This window comes from Heterodontus francisci, chromosome 27, assembly GCF_036365525.1.
Source record: "Heterodontus francisci isolate sHetFra1 chromosome 27, sHetFra1.hap1, whole genome shotgun sequence".
NCBI classification, from domain to species: Eukaryota; Metazoa; Chordata; class Chondrichthyes; order Heterodontiformes; family Heterodontidae; genus Heterodontus; species Heterodontus francisci.
The window spans coordinates 53,904,603-53,927,886 of NC_090397.1; the positions used below are offsets into that span (position 1 = coordinate 53,904,603).

The following is a 23,284-nucleotide window of genomic DNA, read 5'->3' on the forward strand; positions in this document are numbered from 1 at the left end:
GGAAAATTAATGTACAGAGATTTGGGTGTTCAGGTCCATTGTTCCCTGAAGGTGGCAACGCAGGTCAATAGAGTGGTCAAGAAGGCATACGGCATGCTTTCCTTCATCGGACGGGGTATTGAGAACAAGAGTTGGCAGGCCATGTTACAGTTGTATAAGACTTTGGTTCGGCCACATTTGGAATACTGCGTGCAGTTCTGGTCGCCACATTACCAAAAGGATGTGGATGCTTTGGAGAGGGTGCAGAGGAGGTTTACCAGGATGTTGCCTGGTATGGAGGGCGCTAGCTATGAAGAGAGGTTGAGCAGATTAGGATTATTTTCATTAGAAAGACGGAGGTTGAGGGGGGACCTGATTGAGGTGTACAAAATCATGAGAGGTATAGACAGGGTGGATAGCAAGAAGCTTTTTCCCCCAGAGTGGGGGATTCAATTACTAGGGGTCACGAGTTCAAAGTGAGAGGGGTAAAGTTTAGGGGGGATATGCGTGGGAAGTTCTTTACGCAGAGGGTGGTGGGTGCCTGGAACGCGTTGCCAGCGGAGGTGGTAGACGCAGGCACGATAGCGTCTTTTAAGATGTATCTAGACAGACACATGAATGGGCAGGAAGCAAAGAGATACAGACCCTTAGAAAATAGGCGACATGTTTAGATAGAGGATCTGGATCGGCGCAGGCTTGGAGGGCCGAAGGGCCTGTTCCTGTGCTGTAATTTTCTTTGTTCTTTGATTGGCGCCCCATACACCACCATAAACATTCAGTTCCTCTGCCACCAGAGCACAGTGGCAGCAGTGTGTACCATCAACAAGATGCACTGTAGCAACTCGCCAAGACTCTTCCGACAGCACCTTCAACCAAACCGGAGACCTCTCCCACCTAGAAGTACAAGAGTACCTGACGCAGGGGAACACCATCTCCTACAAGTTCCCCTCCAAGTCATACACCATCCATACTTGGAACTATATTGCCACTCCTTCACTGTCACTGGGTCAAAATCCTGCAGCTCCCTCCCTAACAGCACCATGGGTGTACCTACACTACATGGACTGCAGTGGCTCAAGATGGCAGCTTATCATCACTTTCTCAAGGGCAATTAGGGATGGGCAATAAATGCTAACCTAGCTGGATACGCTCACATCCCACGAATTACTAAAAAAAAAAACTTTGTTAGAGCTACCTATTTAATCTCACTTCCATTCTTTCCCCATAGCCCTATAAAATTTTCCTTTCAGGTATTTATCCATTTCTCTTTGGAATATTATTGAATCTGTTTGCACCACTCTCTCAGGCAGTGCATTCAGGATCACAACATGCAGTGTAAAAAAAAAAAAAACGGTTTCCTCCTTTTGCCAATGATCTTAAATCAGAGTCCTCTGGTACCGACATGATCTGGTGATGAAACAGCTCACTTACAGAATCTGTGAAGGAAAGAGCACAGGCCAGCTTCCTCTCGACACTCACCCCCATAGCAATCGCCATGCTGGACTCTGTCACGGTGTCCATGGGTGAGGAGACAAGGGGAGTCTTCAGGGTAATTTTCTTAGTGAGAGCTGAGGTCAGGTCCTGGTGGGGGGAAATTAAAATGTTTCTCGTGAGATACAACCAATCTGAATTGGTTAAATCGGTTTTATTTGTTCCTTAATCCATTCTAAACCCACACACAATGTCTAGCTAAAACCCCAAATTATGAGACTAGACCTAGGGAGTCCAATTGAGGGGTTTGGGTGGTTTATATATAGATTAACAGATGCCCCAGAGAGAGTTGTAAGCTGGAATCTAATCAATGAATTTGTTTTAAGAAGTCTGCTCTGAATCTGCCTTACTGCAAATTAGAAAAGTTAAAGTTTTCTAGAGGAAAACAGCACTGCACTAAAGGCAAACTGGATCAAGCAGAGAAGTTGCACGTGAACTCACCCTACCCCTAACTCTCACTGCAAGGACCTCGACAAGCATGAAAAAAACATGCTCCGCCTGCCTTTCTAGTTGGAAAGCCTAACCCTAAAATGCAGGATGAATCCCAGCTGTAGAGGGAGCAGGGAGACCACCAGATTCCACCGACAGCACCCCAGTGCACATTTTGGGGAACCCCCTGCATCCATACATCAGGTAAATAGGGTGCGACACTACAGGGGGAGAGCGACAGCCCATACTGGGGCAGTAGGCCTCAGAAGTGGGGGGAAGATATAGAGTGAGAGAAACAGTGAGAGAGAGACAGACAGAATGAGTGAGAGGGGAAGAGAAAAGAGAAAGACAGAGAGAACAAGAGAGCGCACTTGAGCATATAGGAAAGACTGTTGCTTTCCCTAGTCTGTTTTGAAGATTATTAGCAGAGTGATGGGGTTTGCTGACTTACGATAACTCATAAACCAGTTCTGCTCTCTATGCTTGTCAGGAAATGTAGGATTTTCATAACTCACCACTTCTTCAGCAGCGAAGTCAATGAAACCAGGAAGAATCAGGAAGTCACTGAATAGAGAAAATGGGGGGGGGGGGGAAAAAAAAAAGGATAAATTACCCAATTAAACCAGTCAGACGTCACCAACAGACAGCCTGGGTTAGGAACAGCGCCCGGTCCCAGTCCCACACAAGTATAATCTCCTTCTAGAAGACGCGGACTCCTTGTTGGATGCAGTATGATTCAATGGGCACAAGCCACCCTCTGCTACCCCTGCCCAATGTCCATCCTTCATGTGAGAGCCTCAGGCAGTGTCGGCGAGCTATTCAATTGTGTAGGGCATCACAGCAAAGCACCATTTCATCCTCACCCAATGCCTGCATATAGTGTGCTTTCCAGCAGGTGTCTGAATGATCAGGAGGGGGAACTCTGGAGGATATTTTTACCCATTGGGGCTAAGATTATATTTAGCCCACCTCCACCTCAGTTGCAGCCCTCACTGAATTTCAGCTAACAGCACAGACAAGAGATTGACTCTGAACTTTACTAGTCTGCATGGCTCAGTCCACCATAATGGGGTTGAAGCTGGGAGGAAGGGGGAAAAAGGGGAAAGAAAGAGCAAGGAGAAAAGGATGAGATGTTACTTGCTTGCAGGTACTAATGATGGCAACTTGTATTTAAACCACACCTTTAGTGCCATAATAAAATATCCTAAGGTGCTTAACAGGAGCATTAGACAAAATATGGCATCGAGCCACAAAGAGATAATAGGACAGGTGACCAAAAACTTGATCAGAGGTAGGTTTTAATGCATGTCTTAAAGCAGGAGAGGAAAGGGTTAAGGGAGGGAGACAGCTGAAGGTATGGCTGCAGCTGTCAGTGATGAAAATCGGTGTTGTGCGAGATGTCAGAATTTGAAGACTGCAGATAATAGAGGGTTATATGGCTAGAGGAGGTTACAGAGACAGGGAAGGGCAAAGCCACGGAGGGTTTTGAAAACAAAGTTGACTTTTTTTTTAACATTGAGGCGTTGCTGGACTGGGGCCAATGTAGGTCAACTTCACATGAAGATATTTGACAGAGCAAAGCAAGGTGAAGGTCATAAAGAAATGGTTCAAGTTTAGGCTGATCTAATCCAAATAAGGCACTGAGATACCCCAACCCTGCATCTGGTCATTCCATGCACGTGATATAACACAATCCTGCCTGAGTGAGAAGGCTGTGGGTTTCAGCCCTAATCCAGATTCAAGGAGGTAATCTAGGCTGACAGTCGCGTGTGATACTGAAGGAGTGCGAATTTCTTGCAGGGGTCATCTGTCCTCTCAGGCAGGTGCTAAAAGGTTCCATCCATGGCACTATTCAAAGAGCAGAGCATTCTCTTGGTGCCCAACATTTATCGCTTAATCCAAAAAACAGACTAACTGGTTCTTTATACTTTATATCATCACTGCTTGTAGGATCTCTGCACAAAAGAGACATCTGATATGTCTATGGTACACTGACTAGCCTCAAGTCCGCTGTACGTGGAATGTTGAGCTAGAGGATAAATTAAAGACTTGCATTCAAGTGGTGTTTTTCATGACTTCAGGATATCTAAAAGCACTTTACAGCAAATTAAGTACTTTGAATGTGGATGTGAATTATTATTGTAATGTTGGAAATACAGCAGCCAATTTGCACATAGCTCGACCCACAACAGCTATGCAATGACTAGATAATATGTTTTTTAGTGATGTCATTTGAGGAATAAATATTGGCCCAAGACACTGAAAAAACTCCCGTTCGTCAAAATAGTGCCAGGAGATCTTTTACATCCACCTAGGAGGACAGACAGGGCCTCAGTTTAACATCTCATCTGAAAGATGGCACCACTGTGTGCTATTCTTCCTCAGTACTGCCCCTCTGACAGTGCAGAACTCTCTCAGTACTAGAGCGTCAGCCTAGATTTTGTGCTCAAGTCTCTGGAGTGGGACTTGAATGTAAGTCAGTGCTACTCATTCAGCCAAGTCTAATAAGTCTTTTTCATGGACTTGGAATCGTAAACCCAGAAGAGAGCAGCATCTCCCAACAGTCTGGAACTCGCGGTTACAGGAGTAAGCACACAACCCAGACACAAACACAAGGCTTTCAGCCCAAGGCCAAATCTGGAGCCAAAATAAAAGACTGTTTTTGTTTGTTTTTTATGTATATATTATATAAAAACAACAAGCAGTCCCACCTCCCCCACACTCCATGTGAAACTCAGTGACCAGTGACACCAGCCTCACATCAGAAAACAAGCCACCACCAGAAACACTCCACATAAAGATAAAACCGAGTGCAGCGACCAGCTGCTGAACTGGGTTTCCCACGACTCCTCAAACATCAATGGCTAAATTTTTTGCAAATGACTGGAGCAGTGGGTCAGAACACTGGACTTTCAGGACAGGATCTGCATACAATCTACCACAAACTGATGGGATGAAAGTCACTGTCAGCTGTAAAGCTTCCTTGGGACTGTCTTAATCCAGCAAGACTGTCACAAATGCAGGCCTGCCATACATAACTGCTGGGATTCACTGGAGACAAGCACTCCCATAAGTGGCCCTTATTACACAGAATCTACAGCAGCGAGAGAGACAATTTGGTTTAACTGGTCAATGCCAATGTTAATGTTCCATACAACGCTCCTCCCTAATTACCTCTTCCCACCTTGGCCGTGCTGTACTTGCCCAGGGAGTGTTTGATGGGGCAGTTAGAGGGAACTTTATTCTGTATCAAAACTGTTGTACCTTCCCTGGGAGTGTTTGATGGAGTGAGACAATTGTTACGACCAGGTGAGAAAGGGATCTTGGGGTCCCTCTCCGCCTTCACCTGGTCTACCGTAGCAGGGTTCAATTTTTAAAAACAGTGTTTTTAGCTCCCCCTTGGTGAATCCTTGTTCACCGCTTTCCAATTATAAGGCAAAGAAACCAGCACAAACAGGTTTTCTTAAGTTTAAAGAAAAGCTGAAATTTATTAAATTTGAACTTAAAGTCTAAATCTGTTGAGGCCTATGGATACACAAAGCACCCACACTAGCATGCATATGCGATGCACAATGCAGCTGGAGAAAGAACAGAGCACAGCACAGGAAATAAAGTGGAAAAGTTTGAGGCAATATCTGAAGAGTTTTTGATACAGTTCTTCAAGCTCACTGTAGAGTCCTTGACTGTAGGTAGATCTTGCTTTTCGTTGGGGCCCAGTATTCTTAAATCTTGTTCCCTGTAGGAGACTTTTCTCTCTGGGGTTCGTGTGTCTTCAGTGGATTCAGAGGCTTGAGAGAAAGAGATGGGAGCAGACAGGAGAGATCTTCTCAGTCCAGTTGCAAACAGTCTTTGAGTTCAAACTCTGTGATAATTCAAAAGACTGGAACAGCCAATTAGTCATGTGACCAGCTGGGCTAACCAGTCCTGGCCCCTGTGGATTGCATCACCCCAGCAGGCCCTGGAATATGCTTCCTCACCCCCCTCACTGTCCGGTGATCAACATCCAATGTGGGTTGAATGCGTCAGGGAATGGTCCTTTGTCCTTCCAAGTACTGTCTGTTAATATGCAAATGTCTTTTCCAGCCACAGCTGGTCTGTTTAACAAGTCATTTCCTCGCTTCAGCAACAGTTAAAAATCAATGTTCATGACAAAATTAATGTGCCTCATTCTTGGCAGGTGGGGGCCTAGCATGACACAATCAAGGAAGATGAGAATTATTAATGCACATCTCTACTTCAAAAGGAGAAATTTGCAGGGGCCTCAGAAAGAGCAAGGGAGTGGCACCAATCGGACAGCTCTTCCCTCAGTTTTCATTTCCTTCTGTTATGATTCTATATTAAGTTTTTTTATGGACTCTTATATTTTAGAATTATGGACATTGTGTTATTTGGGAAAACTGAAAAGAATTCCACGGATGTTTTTTTCATTGGGGTCACTGAAAGGACACTGAGGGGTCTTGTTTGAAAACATTTACTGGAAGTCTGAAGCAAAAACAATAAATGCTGGAAATACTCAAGTCTGGCAGCATCTGGACATTTCTAACCTCTGCTAGTTCTGAAGAAGGGTCACTGACCTGAAACGTTAACACTGCTCCTCTCTCCATAGATGCTGCCAGACCTGCTGAGTATTTCCAGCATTTATTGTTTTTATTTCAGATTTCTAGCATCTGCAGTATTTTGCTTTTAATTTACTGGCAGTCACCTGTCTTCAGATAAATACCCAGCAGGGGCTTTTTGACTTGGAGATGTTTACAGATAAGTGACAGGTCAAGATTTACAGGGGTCTATAGGGCTTGACTCGAGATATTGTTTTGGTTTCACTTTGGGCAGTTAGTTGGGGTGTGGAATGTTTTGAAAGGAGTTTTTAAATCAACTGGCCAAGGACAAAACTACAGTTCAACCTTTTCCATCTCATTGAAAAGCCTGCCAGCTTCTCCATCTCTTTGAGAAACTCTTAGAAGTGAGTGTAAGAAATAGAGAAATTGATGCTGCATTCCTCCAGAAAGACCTGCCAGAAACCCCTGTTGTCACATTTCTCCTGGAAAGCCTTTCCACATCTCTTTTTTTCGTCAAGAATTAGCTAGTATTTGGCCAAAGTATTCTTTTTTGTCGTTTTATTGTAACAGAGCTCTAAAGAGAAAATCTATTTTTTTTGGTTAACCAATGTGTGTATGTTTGAGGGGCTAAAGTGAAAGGGAACTTTCATACTTCACTGTGTGTTAATGCTTTACTTCGTTACTGGTCATCAGTTTAAAGAAACCTGGTTGGTGTATTTTCTTCTGGGGCGGCACAGTGGCGCAGTGGTTAGCACCGCAGCCTCACAGCTCCGGGGACCCGGTTTCCATTCTGGGTACTGCCTGTGCGGAGTTTGCAAGTTCTCCCTGTGACCGCGTGGGTTTTCACCGGGTGCTCCGGTTTCCTCCCACAGCCAAAGACTTGCAGGTGATAGGTAAATTTGCCGTTGTAAATTGCCCCTAGTGTAGGTAGGTGGTAGGGAATAAGATTATTGTAGGGTTAGTATAAATGGGTGGTTGTTGGTCGGCACAGACTCAGTGGGCCGAAGGGCCTGTTTCAGTGCTGTATCTCTAAATAAATAAAGAGTAGAGTCTATGATTGACCGTATTGGTAACTGGGTAAACATTTAAATATATGTTGTGACCTGTAGAGAAGTGGAACTAGAAAAGGCAGTGCACTCCTCCCACCTCGGTCGTAACAATGCATTCTTCAGATTGAGAACCCAGGCTTGGTGTTGCCAAACCACTAAAGCATTAAAGCAAGGTTCCCACGTACCAGCTTCAGCTTCTCGTAGCCTCAGTCAAAAACACAAACAACTCTTTACATGAACAGACTCCATCGTGAAGATTAAGGAGTACACAACAGCCATTGCAGAGGTTCAGAATAAACTACTTCCAGAGGTAAAGATCCAGAAGACCCAGCAACAAAAGATAAAAAGGCTGTGGGATAAATACTGCATCTCAATGAGCTGGTGATGGCTCATTTCGGACCAATATCAAAGAACCGCTTGACTCAAAGATGACCAACCTTATAAAATCAGTAATGTCGTTGACACAAGAGCCTTTCAAGATTCAGTTCACTCCCCACAACAGGACAAGGGCATTAGGTACATCGCAGCACCAGCACCTCCAACTTCCCCAGTAAGTCACACGGACTGCCAATATGGATGATACATTTTCCGTTTCTTTATCACCACCTAGTCAAAATCCTAGAACACTCTACCTAACAGCACTGTGGGAGCATCTTTACCACACATCACTGCAGTAGTTCAAAAAGGCGGGTCATCACCATCTTCGAGGACAATTAAGGATGAGCAATAAATGCTGGTCTTGCCAGCGAAGCCTACATCCCAAGATTGAATTAAAAAATATTCTGTATTGTTGATGTTATAATGGGCCAAATGTTCTCTCTAATCTGTAATTTATCTTGACATGCAAGATTTTGATGCAAACCCTGCCCCCATTCTTAGAACTAAACATGAAATATGTGCACTTGCCATCCTCTTAGTAAACAAAATCTATGAAATCTCTCCTGTAGCCCTAGAATGGTGGGTTTCTTGTGGGAACTATACATAGCAAAGAAAAACAAACTACGCTGGAACAGGAAAGTAAACAGTCCTTTCAAGGCCAAGAGATTTTGGGATTTAAGACACAAGGTCCTGGCACAATTAGAAACACAAAATGTGTTGCCTGTTTTCGTAAATAACTGAGAAATGGCTATCAATCCATGTCACACTGCAAGTCTTGCTGATTCAAGAGGTAGGTTAGCTGTACTTTGGACAACTGTGATGTAGACCACAACCCTTAGGAGGGCAGGGTGGGGGATGGTAAAGGAAGTAACTTTCCTGGAGCTTGCCAGACTGCTTGGCACCATCCACACAACAAATTGTCCTGCACTCTCACTTGAGTCAGAAGGTTGAGAGTTGAAATCCCATGCTAGGGACTTACAAAAAAAATCTAAGCTACAGTACTGAGAGAGCGCTGCACTGTGTGAGGTGCCATTTTTCAGATGAGCCTTTGAACTGAGGCCTTGTCTGCTCCGTCAGGTGGATGTAAACTATCTAATGGCACTACGTCCTGGCCAATATTTATCCCTCAATCAACATCACGAAATAGATATTATCTGGTCATTATCACATTACTGTTTGTGGGAGCTTGCTGTGCACAAATTGACTGCCATGTTTCCTATATTATAACAGTAGTGACTTCAAAAGTCCTTCATTGGCTGTAAAGTGCTTTGGGGCAGCATGAGGTCATGAAAAGCACTATATATGTGCAAGTCTTTTTTCTGGGTGGATGTGCTGGATATTGAAGCAGGTTATGGGAAGTGGATGGGCAGGAGTGGATGGGCAGGAGCTCCAAGGGGGAATGATTTCAGATTACTTTCTGGAAAGTAAGGAAAAAGGCAGCAATTAAGGGGTTCAGCAAGAGTGTTAAAACTTGTGCAGTGGATGAAAATTCTGGCATCAACTGGGGAATGGGGGGTTGGGAGAGTTGAGAATCTACCATCACATCTATGAATTTCATAAAGTGCTATCATTTGGTTGGTAATTCCTTGATTAAAGTTCACTGTTCATTTTTCTAAAACAATTTTCAAACTGATACATGACCGTACCACCCCACCCTGCAACAAGTCTCTTCCTCAAGCCATATGACCCACTGAAGCTACATCCTGTGTTGGCCCCTTCCCCATCTTTGATTCATGTGACCATCCTATGAATCCAATTTATCCATTCACAGCATGCAGCATATGATAATTCTATTAAATTATGCTTAAAGCAATTTAGCAAAATTCCAGTAGCATAAGGAGAATCTCAGCAGACACGCCATTATAATTTGTTTTAAAAAGTTGAAACAATTACCTCTCATTATAGAACGCTGACAACACGCATCAGCTTGTATCAATTAGCAGCACTCTCGTCTCCAAGTCATAAGGTTTTGGGTTCAAGACCGAATCCAGGATTTTTTTTTTTCAAACATGTAGAAATTAGTTATTGAATCCCAAAGTGTTTCCAGCAGGGGTCAGTGGATATTTCACCAGCTTCTCATCTCCCCCCACTCAGCCCCCGCCTCCTCCTTTACCCCCAGCACACAAAGTTCAGAGGCACTAAAACTAACTGCAGCACTTGGCACCACTGACCCAGCACAGTCTGAGGCTGGAACCTCTTGGATTTGTACAGTCACACTTAAATAGGAACCATTTTTTACTGACTGGTCAGTGAAAATGCTTGTCTTTGTGTGACTGCAAAGGGGCTGTATATATCAGGAGGAAATTATGCAGCAGTAACTTGGAAGAGGAACTTTGTGAGATTTATACACAGCATGAGATCAATCATTAACTGATTATTCCATCAACTGGGATATACTGATAGAAAGCCAGGGTGGGGTGAGAGGGGGGCGGGGCTCAATGTAGGTTGGAAAGCGCGCGCAGGGACCCGGGAACCCAGGACAAATCTCAAAAATGCAGTTGGGAGCATTATCAACATTCAACAAAGCAGAGTGAACCCTTTTAAAAGAATCTTAGGCTCAAATTGAAAAAAACAGTGGGCTACGACAGGCTTGAGTTTTAAAAGCCTGCTGATTGTAGGAGGAAGAGAAGGCAGAGGAACCTCAACAGCACAGGATGCCATTTGGTCCATCATGCCTGTACTGAATTTCACCGCCAGATGAGTGACAAATGGCACAGCGTGTCTTCATTTAACATGGCCAGAACGTAGCAAAGAGACAGCGTGAGTAGGCTGGCGTAGGTGTAGCTTAGGAGGAAGGAAAATTGAAAGACCTGCAGTTTATAGAACACCTTTCACAATCGCAGGATGCCCCAAAGTGCTTTACAGCCAATTAAGTACTACTGAAGTGTAGTCATTGTTGTAATGTAGGAAATATGGCAGCCAATTCTACACAGCAACATCCCACAAACAGCAATGTGATTACGACCCAATAAAATCAGTTTTTTTCTCCTCCTTCACCACCCACCCCCCCCACCCCACCCCAGTGATGCTGATTGAGTGATAAATATTTGCCAGAATGAGAGCAGCAATGATCATAATAGTATCAACAGAGGGAGACTGAAGAGTAGAAGAGCTGGGTTAACAGTCACACAGCAAGCTTCCCTTACATCCATTCTCATTAGATTTTTTTTAGATTAGAGATACAGCACTGAAACAGGCCCTTCGGCCCACCGAGTCTCTGCCGAACATCAACCACCCATTTATACTAATCCTACACTAATCCCATATTCCTACCAAACATCCCCACCTGTCCCTATATTTCCCTACCACCTACCTATACTAGTGACAAATTATAATGGCCAATTTACCTATCAACCTGCAAGTCTTTTGGCTTGTGGGAGGAAACCGGAGCACCCGGAGAAAACCCACGCAGACACAGGGTGCTGGCAACTCTCCTGAATGAAAAGGGTCTAAAAGTCCAATTCATCGTAAATTACTAAAATAAAAGCAAATTACTGCAGATGCTGGAAATCTGAAATAAAAAACAAAAAAAATGTTGGAAATACTCAGCAGGTCTGGCAACATCTGCAGAGACAGAAGCAGAGTTAATGTTTCAGGTCAGCGACCTTTCATCAGAATTAGCAAAGGTTAGAATTGTAATAGGTGATGTTGATTGAGGGATAAATGTTGGCCAGGACACTGAGAATAACATTTCTAACCTTTGCCAGTTCTGATGAAAGGTCACTGACCTGAAACGTGGACTCTGCTTTAGAGGCCTACTTTAGGTCGGGAAAACGAACCCGACCGAGCCACCGTGGACCCAAGCCCAACCTGGCCCGAGCCCCTCCGCATTTGCCCCAAGCCCGCCCCAACTCCTCGAACCGGCCATCCGTTTACTTACCTCCTGACTCGGAACCTCCACGAAGCTGCCGCGTATGCGTGATGACATCATAGTGACGTCACTCGCTCACTGCGCAGACTCAGTTTCGTCCCGGACTGCCAGTTCAGGTAAGTTTTTTTATTTTTAATACTTATCGGCACAGCACTGACCCTGCATGTCAGGCCTGACCTGACTCAACTTGGACTCGGCCCAAGCCTGAAAGCCAGAACCTGAAGATGGGCCCGACCCGACCCAAACCCAACACATGTTTTTGGGTCCCGTCGGGTTTGGGTCGGGCAGCAGGCCTCTACTCTGCTTCTCTCTCAGATGCTGCCAGACCTGCTGAGTATTTCCAGCATTTTATTGTTTTATCATTGCAAATTACTGTCAGCCAATGTTCTTTTATTCCGCTTTTGAATATTTATTTACAACAGTGAATACTTGGGAAACAGAGGAAGCAACCAGCAGTGTCAGCAGAGTTAGGTGCATACACCGTGTGATGGGATCACTGAGGTCAAGAATTAACAACCACATATTTATAAAACATTTTTCACATCCTCAGGACGTCCCAACGAAGAGTTTGGAACTGCAGTCACTGTTTTAAAAAAAGCATACACAACACCCACCCAATGTTCACACAGGAAGATCCCACAAAGAGCAACCAAATGAATGAACAGTTAACGTGCTTTTGTGGTGTTGATTGAGGGAGGAATGACAGCCAAGACATAGAGCATGTATTGCTCAATTACAAATAGCGCTCCGGCATCTTCTGCATTCATTCGAATAGAGAGACAGGCCCTGCATTTAATGTGCTAATCCAAGAGACGGGCTCCTACAAGTCAGGGCTCCCTCTGTACGAAATTGGAGTGTCAGATTGCATTAGGTGCTCAAGCCTTGAGTAGGACTTGTACCCACAACTTCTGATTCAGATGAGAGTACTACCATCTGAGCCAAACTGACCATACAAAAGCCCAATACAATGGTTGTGTCAGCTGTAGCTTGGTGGGTAGCACTCTTGTGCTTCTAAGTCAGAAGGTTGTGGGTGCAAGATCCACTTCAGGAGCTGAGCACAAAAATCCAGGCTGACACTCCAGTGTAGTATTGAGGGAGTGCTGCACTGTCAGAGATGAGACGTTAAACCAAGAGCCCGTCTGCCCTCTCTGGTGGATGTAAAAGATTCCAAGACACTATTTCGAAGCAGTGCAGGGGAGTTATTCCCAGTGTCCTGGCCAACATTTATCCCTTAATCAACATCACAAAAACAGATTATCTGGCCATGATCACACTGCTGTTTGTGGGCAAAAGAACATTGGTCAGACAGGAGGCAGTGGTGTAGTGGTAATGTCATTAGACTAGTAATCCAGGGCTCTGGAGACATGGGTTTGAATCCCACCACAGCAGATGGTGAAATTTGAATTCAATTAATAAATCTGTCGATTATTATAAAAACCCATCTGGTTCACTTAATGCTCTTTAGGGAAGGAAATCTGCTGTCCTTACCTGGTCTGCCCTACATGTGACTCCAGATCCACAGCAATGTGGTTAACTCGTAAAATGCCCTCTGAAATGAGCTAGCAAGCCACTCAGTTCAAGGGCATTTAGGGATGGGCATTAAATGCTGGCCTAGCCAGTGACACCTACATCCCACAAAACAAATTTTAAAAAAAGCACTTTTGGACATCCTGAAGCCATGAAAGCCACTATATAAATGCAAGTCTTTCTTAGTCTTCTAATATTCTCATTCCTCTCCTGATAGCCATATGGAGTAGAATTCCATAAATGAAGAGATCAAAAAAGATATAAAGACATTTAAGATAGAAAGAGGGGGAAATAATTGATAAACTAATCAACCTTAGCAAAGATAAAATTTCTAGTCCGGATGGATTGCATTTACGCATATTAAAAGTTATGGCAGAGGTAGCAGAGGTGCTACGACATATATATATATATATATATCATCGGAGAAGGGAATAGTGCCAGAGGATCTGCAGACAGTTAATGTTCTCTCTCTTTTTATAGGAATCACAAGTCCAGGGAAATATAGACCAATTAGCTTAACATTGGTGGTAAGAAAGAGAATGGAATCCTTATTCAAAGATGAGACAGAAAATCATCTAGCAACTGAAAATATGATAAAGAGTAGTCAGCACAGGTTTCAACATGGAAAGTCATGCTTGACCAACACTTATTGAATTCCGTCAGGAGAAAGGGTAGATAAGGGTAAAGCAGTAGACCTAACATATTTGTATTTCCAAAAAGCCTTCAATAAGATAGTAGACTAAGATCAAAACATGTGGAGTCAGGGGACAAGAAGCAGAATGGATAGCAAGCTGGCCACAAAACAGGAGTTCAAGGTAATTACTCGAATTGGCAAAAAGTGGAAAGTGGTGTTCCACAGTAGCTAGGGCTACTGTTGCTCACCACTGGCATTAACAATTTGGTCTCAGGAATCAGAAGGACTATTTCAAAATTTGCAGATGACTCCAAATTGGGGTGGGGATGTAGTTAATCGACCAGGAATGCAGCAAAATGCAGGGAGACATTAATAAACTTGTAGAATGAGCATGTAATTGGCAAATTAGCTTCAATATAGACAAGAGTGCGGAGAATGACTGCAGAATTCCGAGGTGCAGAGGGATCTAGGTGTTCTAGTGCATGAGTCACAAAAAGATAGTATGCAGGTTCAGCAAGTCATAAAGAAGGCTAATGGAATGCTATCCTTTATTATGAGAGGAATTGAAACCAAAAGTAAGGATGTTATGCTTCAGTTACACAGGGCATTGGTGAGACCACATCTCGAATACTGTGTGCAGTTTTGGTCTCCTTATTTAAAGGATGTAAATGCTTTGGAGACAGTTCAGAGGAGGTTTACTAGATTGATACCTGGAATTAGCGGGTTGTCTTATGAGAAAAGGTTGGACATACTGGGCTCGCTTTCACTGGAGCTTAGAAGAGTGAGGGGAGACTTGATTAAGTAAAGATGATCCTGAACGGTCTTAACAAGGTGGATGTAGAAAGAATGTTTCCTCTTGTGGGCGAGTCCAGAACTGGAGGGCGCTGTTTTAAAATTAGGGATTGCCCTTTCAGGGCAGAGATGAGGAGAATTTTTTTCTCTGAGGATTGAGACACTTTGGAACACTGCCTCAGGTGGTGGTGGAGGCGGGTTATTGAATATTTTTAAGGTGGAGGAAGATAGATTGTTGTTAGGCAAGGGAAATCAAAGGTTATTCTAGGTAGTTGGGAGCATGGAATTCGAGACACAAACAGATCAGCCATGATCTTATTGAATGGCAGAGCAGGCTCAAAAGGGCTGAATGGCCTACTTCTGCTCCTAACTCGTATGTTCGTATGGTACATTTTGATAAGAAGAATAAAGAGGCCACATACTTCCTGGAAAATAAGTGTCTGAACACGGTAGATTTGCAGAGGATTATCGTGGCTCAGATATACAAACCATTAAAGTAGCAATGTTGGTTAATGAGTCCATTAAAAAAAGCAAACAAAGCACCGGTGTTCATTTCTTGAGGGATAGAATTGAAAAGCAGAGTAGTTACAGTAAACTTGGATAGAACTTTTGTTACAGCACACTTAGAGTACTATGTACAGTTCATATTGCAAAAAGAATAGAGGGGTGCTGGAGAAGGTGCAAAAAGACTTACTAAAATGATACCAGAACTGAGGGGTTATACCCAGCAGGAAAGATTGAACAGACTGGGGCTCTCTTCTCTGGAAAAGAGAAGATTGAGGAGTAGCCCAAGGTCATTATTATGAAAGGGCAGATGTAGAAAAGACGTTTCCACATGCGGGGGAGACCTGACCTAAAGGTTAGAAATATCAGACACTAATGGGGTGGGGTTGGATCACTCTGGTGGTTTACTTTTCATTTTTATTGGATTCTATAAGAAGGTGGGGGAATTGAATTAGTTCCACAAAACCTATTAAATAGATAGATACGAATAGTTGGGTGTAAGTGGGACAGATGTGGGGCTGGGGGGCGGGCAGGGCAGTGAGAGAGAAAAGTCCACACTTGCAGCAAAGCACTAATACTGCATGCTGCATTTCATGTGGGATGATCTTAATTCAGCATCGCAAGCTGCAGCCAACACCACTACTGGACCTGTAGCCAACAGGAGCTCATCCTGTGTTATTCAGCCTAAGCTGCATTCTCCTGACAATTAAACAACTAACCAGAGGAAAAGGCTCCACAAACATCCCCATCCTCAATCATGGAACCCACTACATTAGCGCAAAAGACAAGGTTGAAGCATTTGCAATCATCTTCAGCCAAAAGTATCAAGTGGATGATCTAGCATTGGCCTCCAGCATCAGATGCCAGCCTTCAGCCAATTCAATTCACTCCAAATGATAAGAAACAGCTGAAGGCACTGGATACAGCAAAGGCTATGGGCCCTGACAAAATCTCAGCTGTAGTACTGCTCCAGAACTAGCTGCGTCCCTAGCCAAGCTGTTCCAGTACAGCTACAATACTGGCATCTACCCAACAATCTGGAAAATTGCCTAGGTATGCCCTGTCCACAAAACATAGGACAAATCCAATCTGGCCACTTTCCATCCCATCAGTTGACTCAATTATCAGCAAAGTGTGTAACGACAGTGCTATCATGCAGCATTTACTCAGCAATATCCTGCTTACCAATGCTCAGTTTTGGATTCTGCCAAGACCACTTGACTCCAGACCTCATTACAGCCCTGGTCCAAACATGAACAAAAGAGCTGAATTCCAGAGGTGAGGTGACAATGACGACCTTGACATCAAGGCAGCATCTGACGGAGTGTGGCATCAAGGAGCCCGAGCAAAATTGAGGTCAAGGGGAATTCTCCCACTAGCTGGAGTCATACCTTAGCACAAAGGGAAGATGGTCGCGGTTGTTGGAGGCAAATCATAGTCCCAGGACACTGCTGGAGTTCCGCAGAGCAGCATCCTTGGCCCAATCATCCTCAGCTTCTTCCAATGACCTTCCCCGAAACATTAGGTCAGAGGTTCACTAATGATTGCACAGTGCTCAGTACAATTCTTAACTCCTTCATGCAGCAAGACCTGGACCTGGGATGTGAGTATTGCCACTCAGGCTTGGGTTGTATGTGGCTTGTGACATTGAGCCACAGAAGTGCCTGGCAATGATCATCTCCAACAAGATGAATCTAACCTTTCTCCCCTTGAAGTTCAATGGCATTACCACTGCTGAACCTCCACCATCAATATCCTGGGGGTTATCATTGATCAGAAATTTAACTGGACCAGCCACATAAATGCTGTGGCTACAAAAACAGTTCAGAGGATTGGGAATTCTGTCCACCATATACAAGGAAGGCACAAGTCAAAAGTGTGATGGAATACTCTCCACTTGCTTGGATGGGTGCAGTTCCAACACTCAAGAAGCTCCACACCAACCAGGACAAAGTAGCCACTTAATTGGCATCCATCCACCACTGGCGCACAATAGCTACAGTGTGTACCATGTACAAGATGCACTTCAGCAACTCGCTAGCTTTACCTGTTGCTCAAATTTTTGGGTAACGTTACCCTTTGAAGGTAATTTGAAGTAGACTGGGCAATTTTCAGAGCCAAAAATAACGCCTTAGGCCAGTTCATAAGCTTACACGACATACAGCGAGAAATGATCTGATCAGGGTAGCCAGTCACGCAGAATGTCTGATTCGCTGTTTCATGCTGCTACTCTGCAATAACAACACGTGTGGTATCCCCCATTAACAGGACGCTGCTGTCAAGCAAAAAGACGTCCTGCCTATCAAACAAATGAGTAATGGGACATATGAATTTCAATGTGAGTGTGATGCTAGATATATGGAGTGAGGGAAGGATAGGGGTGCGGGGGGGGTGAGGGAAGGAGAGGGGTGCGGGGGGGGGGGGGGTGAGGGAAGGAGAGGGGTGCGGGGGGGGGGGTGAGGGAAGGAGAAGGGGTGCGGGGGGGGGGGGGGTGAGGGAAGGAGAGGGGTGCGGGGGGGGGGTGAGGGAAGGAGAGGGGTGCGGGGGGGGGGGTGAGGGAAGGAGAGGGGTGCGGGGGGGGGGGGTGAGGGAAGGAGAGGGGTGCGGGGGGGGGGGTGAGGGAAGGAGAGGGGTGCGGGGGGGGGGTGAGGGAAGGAGAGGGGTGCGGGGGGGGGTGAGGGAAGGAGAGGGGTTGCGGGGGGGGGGTGAGGGAAGGAGAGGGGTGCGGGGGGGGGGTGAGGGAAGGGAGAGGGGTGCGGGGGGGGGGGTGAGGGAAGGAGAGGGGTGCGGGGGGGGGGTGAGGGAAGGAGAGGGGTGCGGGGGGGGGGTGAGGGAAGGAGAGGGGTGCGGGGGGGGGTGAGGAAGGAGAGGGGTGCGGGGGGGGGTGAGGGAAGGAGAGGGGTGCGGGGGGGGGGGGGGTGAGGGAAGGAGAGGGGTGCGGGGGGGGGGGTGAGGGAAGGAGAGGGGTGCGGGGGGGGGGGGTGAGGGAAGGAGAGGGGTGCGGGGTGGGGGGGTGAGGGAAGGAGAGGGGTGCGGGGGGGGGGTGAGGGAAGGAGAGGGGTGCGGGGGGGGGTGAGGGAAGGAGAGGGGTGCGGGGGGGGGGTGAGGGAAGGAGAGGGGTGCGGGGGGGGGTGAGGGAAGGAGAGGGGTGCGGGGGGGGGGGTGAGGGAAGGAGAGGGGTGCGGGGGGGGGGGTGAGGGAAGGAGAGGGGTGCGGGGGGGGGGGTGAGGGAAGGAGAGGGGTGCGGGGGGGGGGGTGAGGGAAGGAGAGGGGTGCGGGGGGGGTGAGGGAAGGAGAGGGGTGCGGGGGGGGGGTGAGGAAGGAGAGGGGTGCGGGGGGGGGGTGTGAGGGAAGGAGAGGGGTGCGGGGGGGGTGGTGAGGGAAGGAGAGGGGTGCGGGGGGGGGGTGAGGGAAGGAGAGGGGTGCGGGGGGGGGGTGAGGGAAGGAGAGGGGTGCGGGGGGGGGTGAGGGAAGGAGAGGGGTGCGGGGGGGTGAGGGAAGGAGAGGGGTGCGGGGGGGGGGTGAGGGAAGGAGAGGGGTGCGGGGGGGGGAGGTGAGGGAAGGAGAGGGGTGCGGGGGGGGTGAGGGAAGGAGAGGGGTGCGGGGGGGGTGAGGGAAGGAGAGGGGTGGCGGGGGGGGGTGAGGAAGGAGAGGGGTGCGGGGGGGGGGGGGTGAGGGAAGGAGAGGGGTGCGGGGGGGGGTGAGGGAAGGGAGAGGGTGCGGGGGGGGGGGGTGAGGGAAGGAGAGGGTGGGGTGAGGGAAGGAGAGGGGTGCGGGGGGGGGGTGAGGGAAGGAGAGGGGTGCGGGGGGGGTGAGGAAGGAGAGGGGTGCGGGGGGGGGTGAGGGAAGGAGAGGGGTGCGGGGGGGGGTTGAGAGAAGGAGAGGGGTGCGGGGGGGGTTGAGAGAAGGAGAGGGGTGCGGGGGGGGGTTGAGAGAAGGAGAGGGGTGCGGGGGGGTTGAGAGAAGGAGAGGGGTGCGGGGGGGTTGAGAGAAGGAGAGGGGTGCGGGGGGGGTTGAGAGAAGGAGAGGGGTGCGGGGGGGTTGAGGGAAGGAGAGGGGTGCGGGGGGGTTGAGGGAAGGTGAGGGGGGGGTTGAGGGGGGGGTTGAGGGGGGGTTGAGGGGGGGGTTGAGGGGGGGGTGCGGGGGGGGTTGAGGAAGGAGGGGGGTTGAGGGAAGGAGGGGGGTTGAGGGAAGGAGGGGGTTGAGGGAAGGAGGGGGTTGAGGGAAGGAGGGGGGTTGAGGGAAGGAGGGGTGCGGGGTGGGGTTGAGGGAAGGAGGGGGGGTTGAGGGAAGGAGGGGTGCGGGGTGGGTTGAGGGAAGGAGGGGGGTTGAGGGAAGGAGGGGTGCGGGGTGGGGTTGAGGGAAGGAGGGGGGGTGAGGGAAGGAGGGGGGGTTGAGGGAAGGAGGGGGGGTTGAGGGAAGGAGGGGGGGTTGAGGGAAGGAGGGGGGTTGAGGGAAGGAGGGGGGGTTGAGGGAAGGAGGGGGGGTTGAGGGAAGGAGGGGGGGGTTGAGGAAGGAGGGGGGGTTGAGGGAAGGAGGGGTGCGGGGTGGGGTTGAGGGAAGGAGGGGGGTTGAGGGAAGGAGGGGTGCGGGTGGGGTTGAGGGAAGGAGGGGGGTTGAGGGAAGGAGGGGGGTGAGGGGGGTGCGGGGGGGAGGCGTGGGGAGTCGTTGGGCGCTGCTCTCTCCTGTTAACTCCTCATTCCCGGTAACTGGCTGTGTCAGTCCCTCAATCCCGGCCTCCCAGCCCGCTTCCCCGCAGCGTGGAGCCGGGCTGTGAGCAACGTGTCCCAACGAAGTTACAGCCCAGGTAGCGAAGGGAGGGGGGGGCTCTTACTTGTAGGTGAGTCCGTCGGCGGAGGCGAAGAGTATCTGTGCGGTGAGACCGTCCTCAGGCACATAGCCGGTGCCGCCGCTGATCAGGTAATCGGCCATGCTGCAGAGAGAGAGGAGAGAAGCGGTGAATGAGTGAGAGCAACCGGGACAGAGCGGGCGCCACTGCCGCTGTCCAATCCCCGGAGGGAGTGCGAGTGCGAGCCCCAGCCAGAAGTGCGCATGCGTACCTCCCATCCCTGGCATCAAACATGATACAATGTATCCAGTGCGCACGCGCCGGCGGCAACATTGTATCCGCCAGGCAGATCGTCTGAAAGACAGAAATGAGCGCAGACAGTGCCGGAAATATTCAGTCGGTCTGGCAGCATCTCTGTAGAGCAGGGTTGTCCAATGTTTTTGCATGGGAGGGGGAGGGGGGGGGGGCGCGGTGAGACAATTTTGGAAAGATAAAGGCATTAAAAGTTATCTTACTATTGATCAAAAGAACAACAAATGTGCATTTTTATGAAGAAGCTTTAAATGAGATTAATTTATTGACTTACTTTCTCATCACTATATTGGACTTTGATTTCATGAAATACTTGGCATTTTCTGTTTGCACAAGTCGTCAATATCTGCCCGCGCACTAGTAGCGATGCAGTGTATTCTGGATAGCTGTATCTGTCAGGAATGATCTCTCTATCTCTCTCTCTCCCTGTGCTTTCCCCTCCTGTGTTGTCCTCGCTCTCTATTGCCCCCCCACCCCCACCCCCGTCCCCACTTTCTCTCTCTTGTGTCTCCCTCTCTGTCTGTCTGTCTCTCTCTCTGTCCATCCCCTCACTCTCGTTCCACCCACTCTCTCTCTCTCTCTGTTCCCTCTCTCTTTGTTCCCCCTCTCTCTTTTGTTCTCCCTCTCTTTCTGTTCCCCTCTCTGTTACCCTTCCCTCTGTTCCCACCTCCCTTTGTTTCCCCCCTCTTTGCTTCCCCCTCTCTCTTTGTTTCCCCCTCTCTGCTCCCGTCTCTCTCTCTCTGTTCCTCTCTTTCTCTCTTTGTTTCCTCTTTCTCTTTTTGTTTCCCCTCTCTCTTTGTTTCAACCCTCTTTTATTGATCCCCCTTCTCTGTTTTCCCACTCTCTCTCTCTTTGTTCCCTTACGCCCCTGTCTCTCTCTTCCTCTCTGTCCCTCTCTCTGACAGTTGCAGGAGCGGGAGTCCTCAGCACACTAGCTTTATGGTTGGTCAATTTGTTTAACAGCATCACGCTGTCATTTTCACAGCTGACAGCCGCTGAAGCAGGAACGCACATTCCAACTTCAGACAGATTCAGGGTTTTCCGACTTTTTTAAAGCCCGCTGGAAAACCCCAAATCTGTCCGAAGTTGGGAAGCATGCTCCTGCTTCAGCAGCAGTCAGCTATGAAACTCAGTGCAATGTTTTTAAAAATGCCGGTCTGCAAGAAGAAGACAAAGGGAAATTTCCCATCTCCAGTCATGGACTCCTGGCAAGGATGAGGAACAGCTCCGGGTACAGTTTACATCCACAGACTGGATCCTGGCCCTCAGGCCGTATGTTGGACAACCCTGGTGTAGAGAGACCTTCAGAATGCTGACAGGGAGGGGAACAGTCTTTGAGCAAGTGAAAGGAGGGGCGGGGGAGAGAAAAACAAGAGGGAAGGTCTGTGATAAGACGAGGAGGGTGAGATTAAATGACAGACTTCATGGAACAGAATGCAAATGGAATGCTAAATAGTTATAGTGAAAGACAAAGCATGAGTCCAGAGGGAGTGCTAATGGCAGAATAATGAACAGCTCTGTACGAAAGCAAAAATATTAAAAACAAGTTTAAGCCTAGAACATGGTTAAAAAATAAATAATAAAAAATTTATATATTAAAAAAACTAATGGGGCTCATGGTATGAAATTGTTGAATTCAGTGTTGAGTCCAGAAGGCTGTAGAGTGCCTAATCAGAAGATGAGGTGCTGTTCCCCGAGCTTGCATTGAGTTTCACTGGAACACTGCAGCAGATGTGGCTACTTCACACCTTTGTTGTTTCAGAACAACTCATTGAATTGAAAAATGGCTCTTGATGGATTCAGGATGGGTGTAATTGACACTTCTTAGCTTGGAATGTATCCTTTTTGTCCTTAACAGACAGTAAGACAGTTTGAATATACAGGTCTCGGTCGTATGACCTTTGGCATCAATTTTTGCAGCACATTGTCCACTTTTTTAAAGGAAAAGTCAATTTTCATTAACTCTTCAGTTTGGGTTCTGTATTTCAACTGCTGCATTTCCCGTGAGCGTGATATACTTGATTTCCTTTGCAATAAACATTCCATTTGCCTTCCTGTTCACTTGCTGCACCTGCATACCAACTTTTTGTGATTCATGTACCAGGACACCCAGATCCCTCTGTACTGCAAAGTTCTGCAATCTCTCACCATTTAAATACTATACTGATTTTCTATTCTATTCTTCCTGCCAAAGTGGACAAGTCCTCATTTTCCCACATTATACTCCATCTGCCAAATTTGTGGCCACTCACTTAACCTATCTATATCCCTTTGCAGACTCCTTATGTTCTCTTCACAACTTACTCTCCTACTTATCTTTGTGTCAACAGCAAATTTAGCAACTATACATTCTGTCCCTTCATCCAAGTCATTGATATAGATTGTAAATAGTTGACGCCCCAGCACTGATCCCTGTGGCACTCCAATAGCTTTCCAACCCATAAATGACCCATTTATCCCTGCTCTCTGCTTCCTGTAGTTAATCAATCCTCTATCCATGCTAATATGTTACCCCCTACACCATGAGACGGCTCTCCCTCAGTACTGCACACCTTATCAAATGCCTTTTGGAAATCTAAGTATACCACATTTATAGCTTCCCTTTTTACTACGTTGCTTGTTATTTCCTCAAAGAAGTCTAATAAATTAGTCAAACACGATTTCCCCTTCACAAAACCATGTTGACTCTAACTGATTGCATTAAGATTTTCTAAGTGTCCTGCTATAACCTCCTTAATAATAATTCTAGCATTTTCCCTATGACAGGTTAGGCGAACTGACCTGTAGTTTCCTGCTTTCTGTCTCCCTCCTTTTTTGAATAGAGGTGCTACATTTTCTAATCTGATGGGACCATTCCAGAATCTAGGGAAGTTTGGATAATTACAACCAATGCATCTACTATCTCAGCAGCCACTTCTTTTAAGATCCTAGGATGCAAGCCATCAAGTCCTGGGGGCTTGTCAGGCTTTTGTT

At 47.3% G+C, this 23,284-nt stretch overlaps 1 protein-coding gene across 6 annotated transcripts in view; it reads right to left on the reverse strand.

Moving 5' to 3' along the window:
• Nucleotides 1-20,253, reverse strand: part of LOC137384826 (inosine-5'-monophosphate dehydrogenase 1) — a 42,523-nt gene extending 22,270 nt beyond the window's left edge. For 2 of the 6 annotated variants that reach the window (XM_068059374.1, XM_068059369.1), the window contains exons 1-3: nucleotides 20,045-20,253; nucleotides 2,415-2,463; nucleotides 1,459-1,560 (exon numbers count right to left, since the gene is read on the reverse strand). In XM_068059374.1, coding sequence (XP_067915475.1) covers nucleotides 1,459-1,560; nucleotides 2,415-2,463; nucleotides 20,045-20,142 — 249 coding nt within the window. In that variant the 5' untranslated portion in view covers nucleotides 20,143-20,253. Of the gene's footprint in view, nucleotides 1-1,410; nucleotides 1,561-2,414; nucleotides 2,464-20,044 lie in introns of all 6 variants that reach the window. The other 4 variants (XM_068059370.1, XM_068059368.1, XM_068059372.1 and 1 more) reach the window with 3 other exon arrangements.
• Between the last annotated feature and the right edge of the window lie 3,031 nt (nucleotides 20,254-23,284).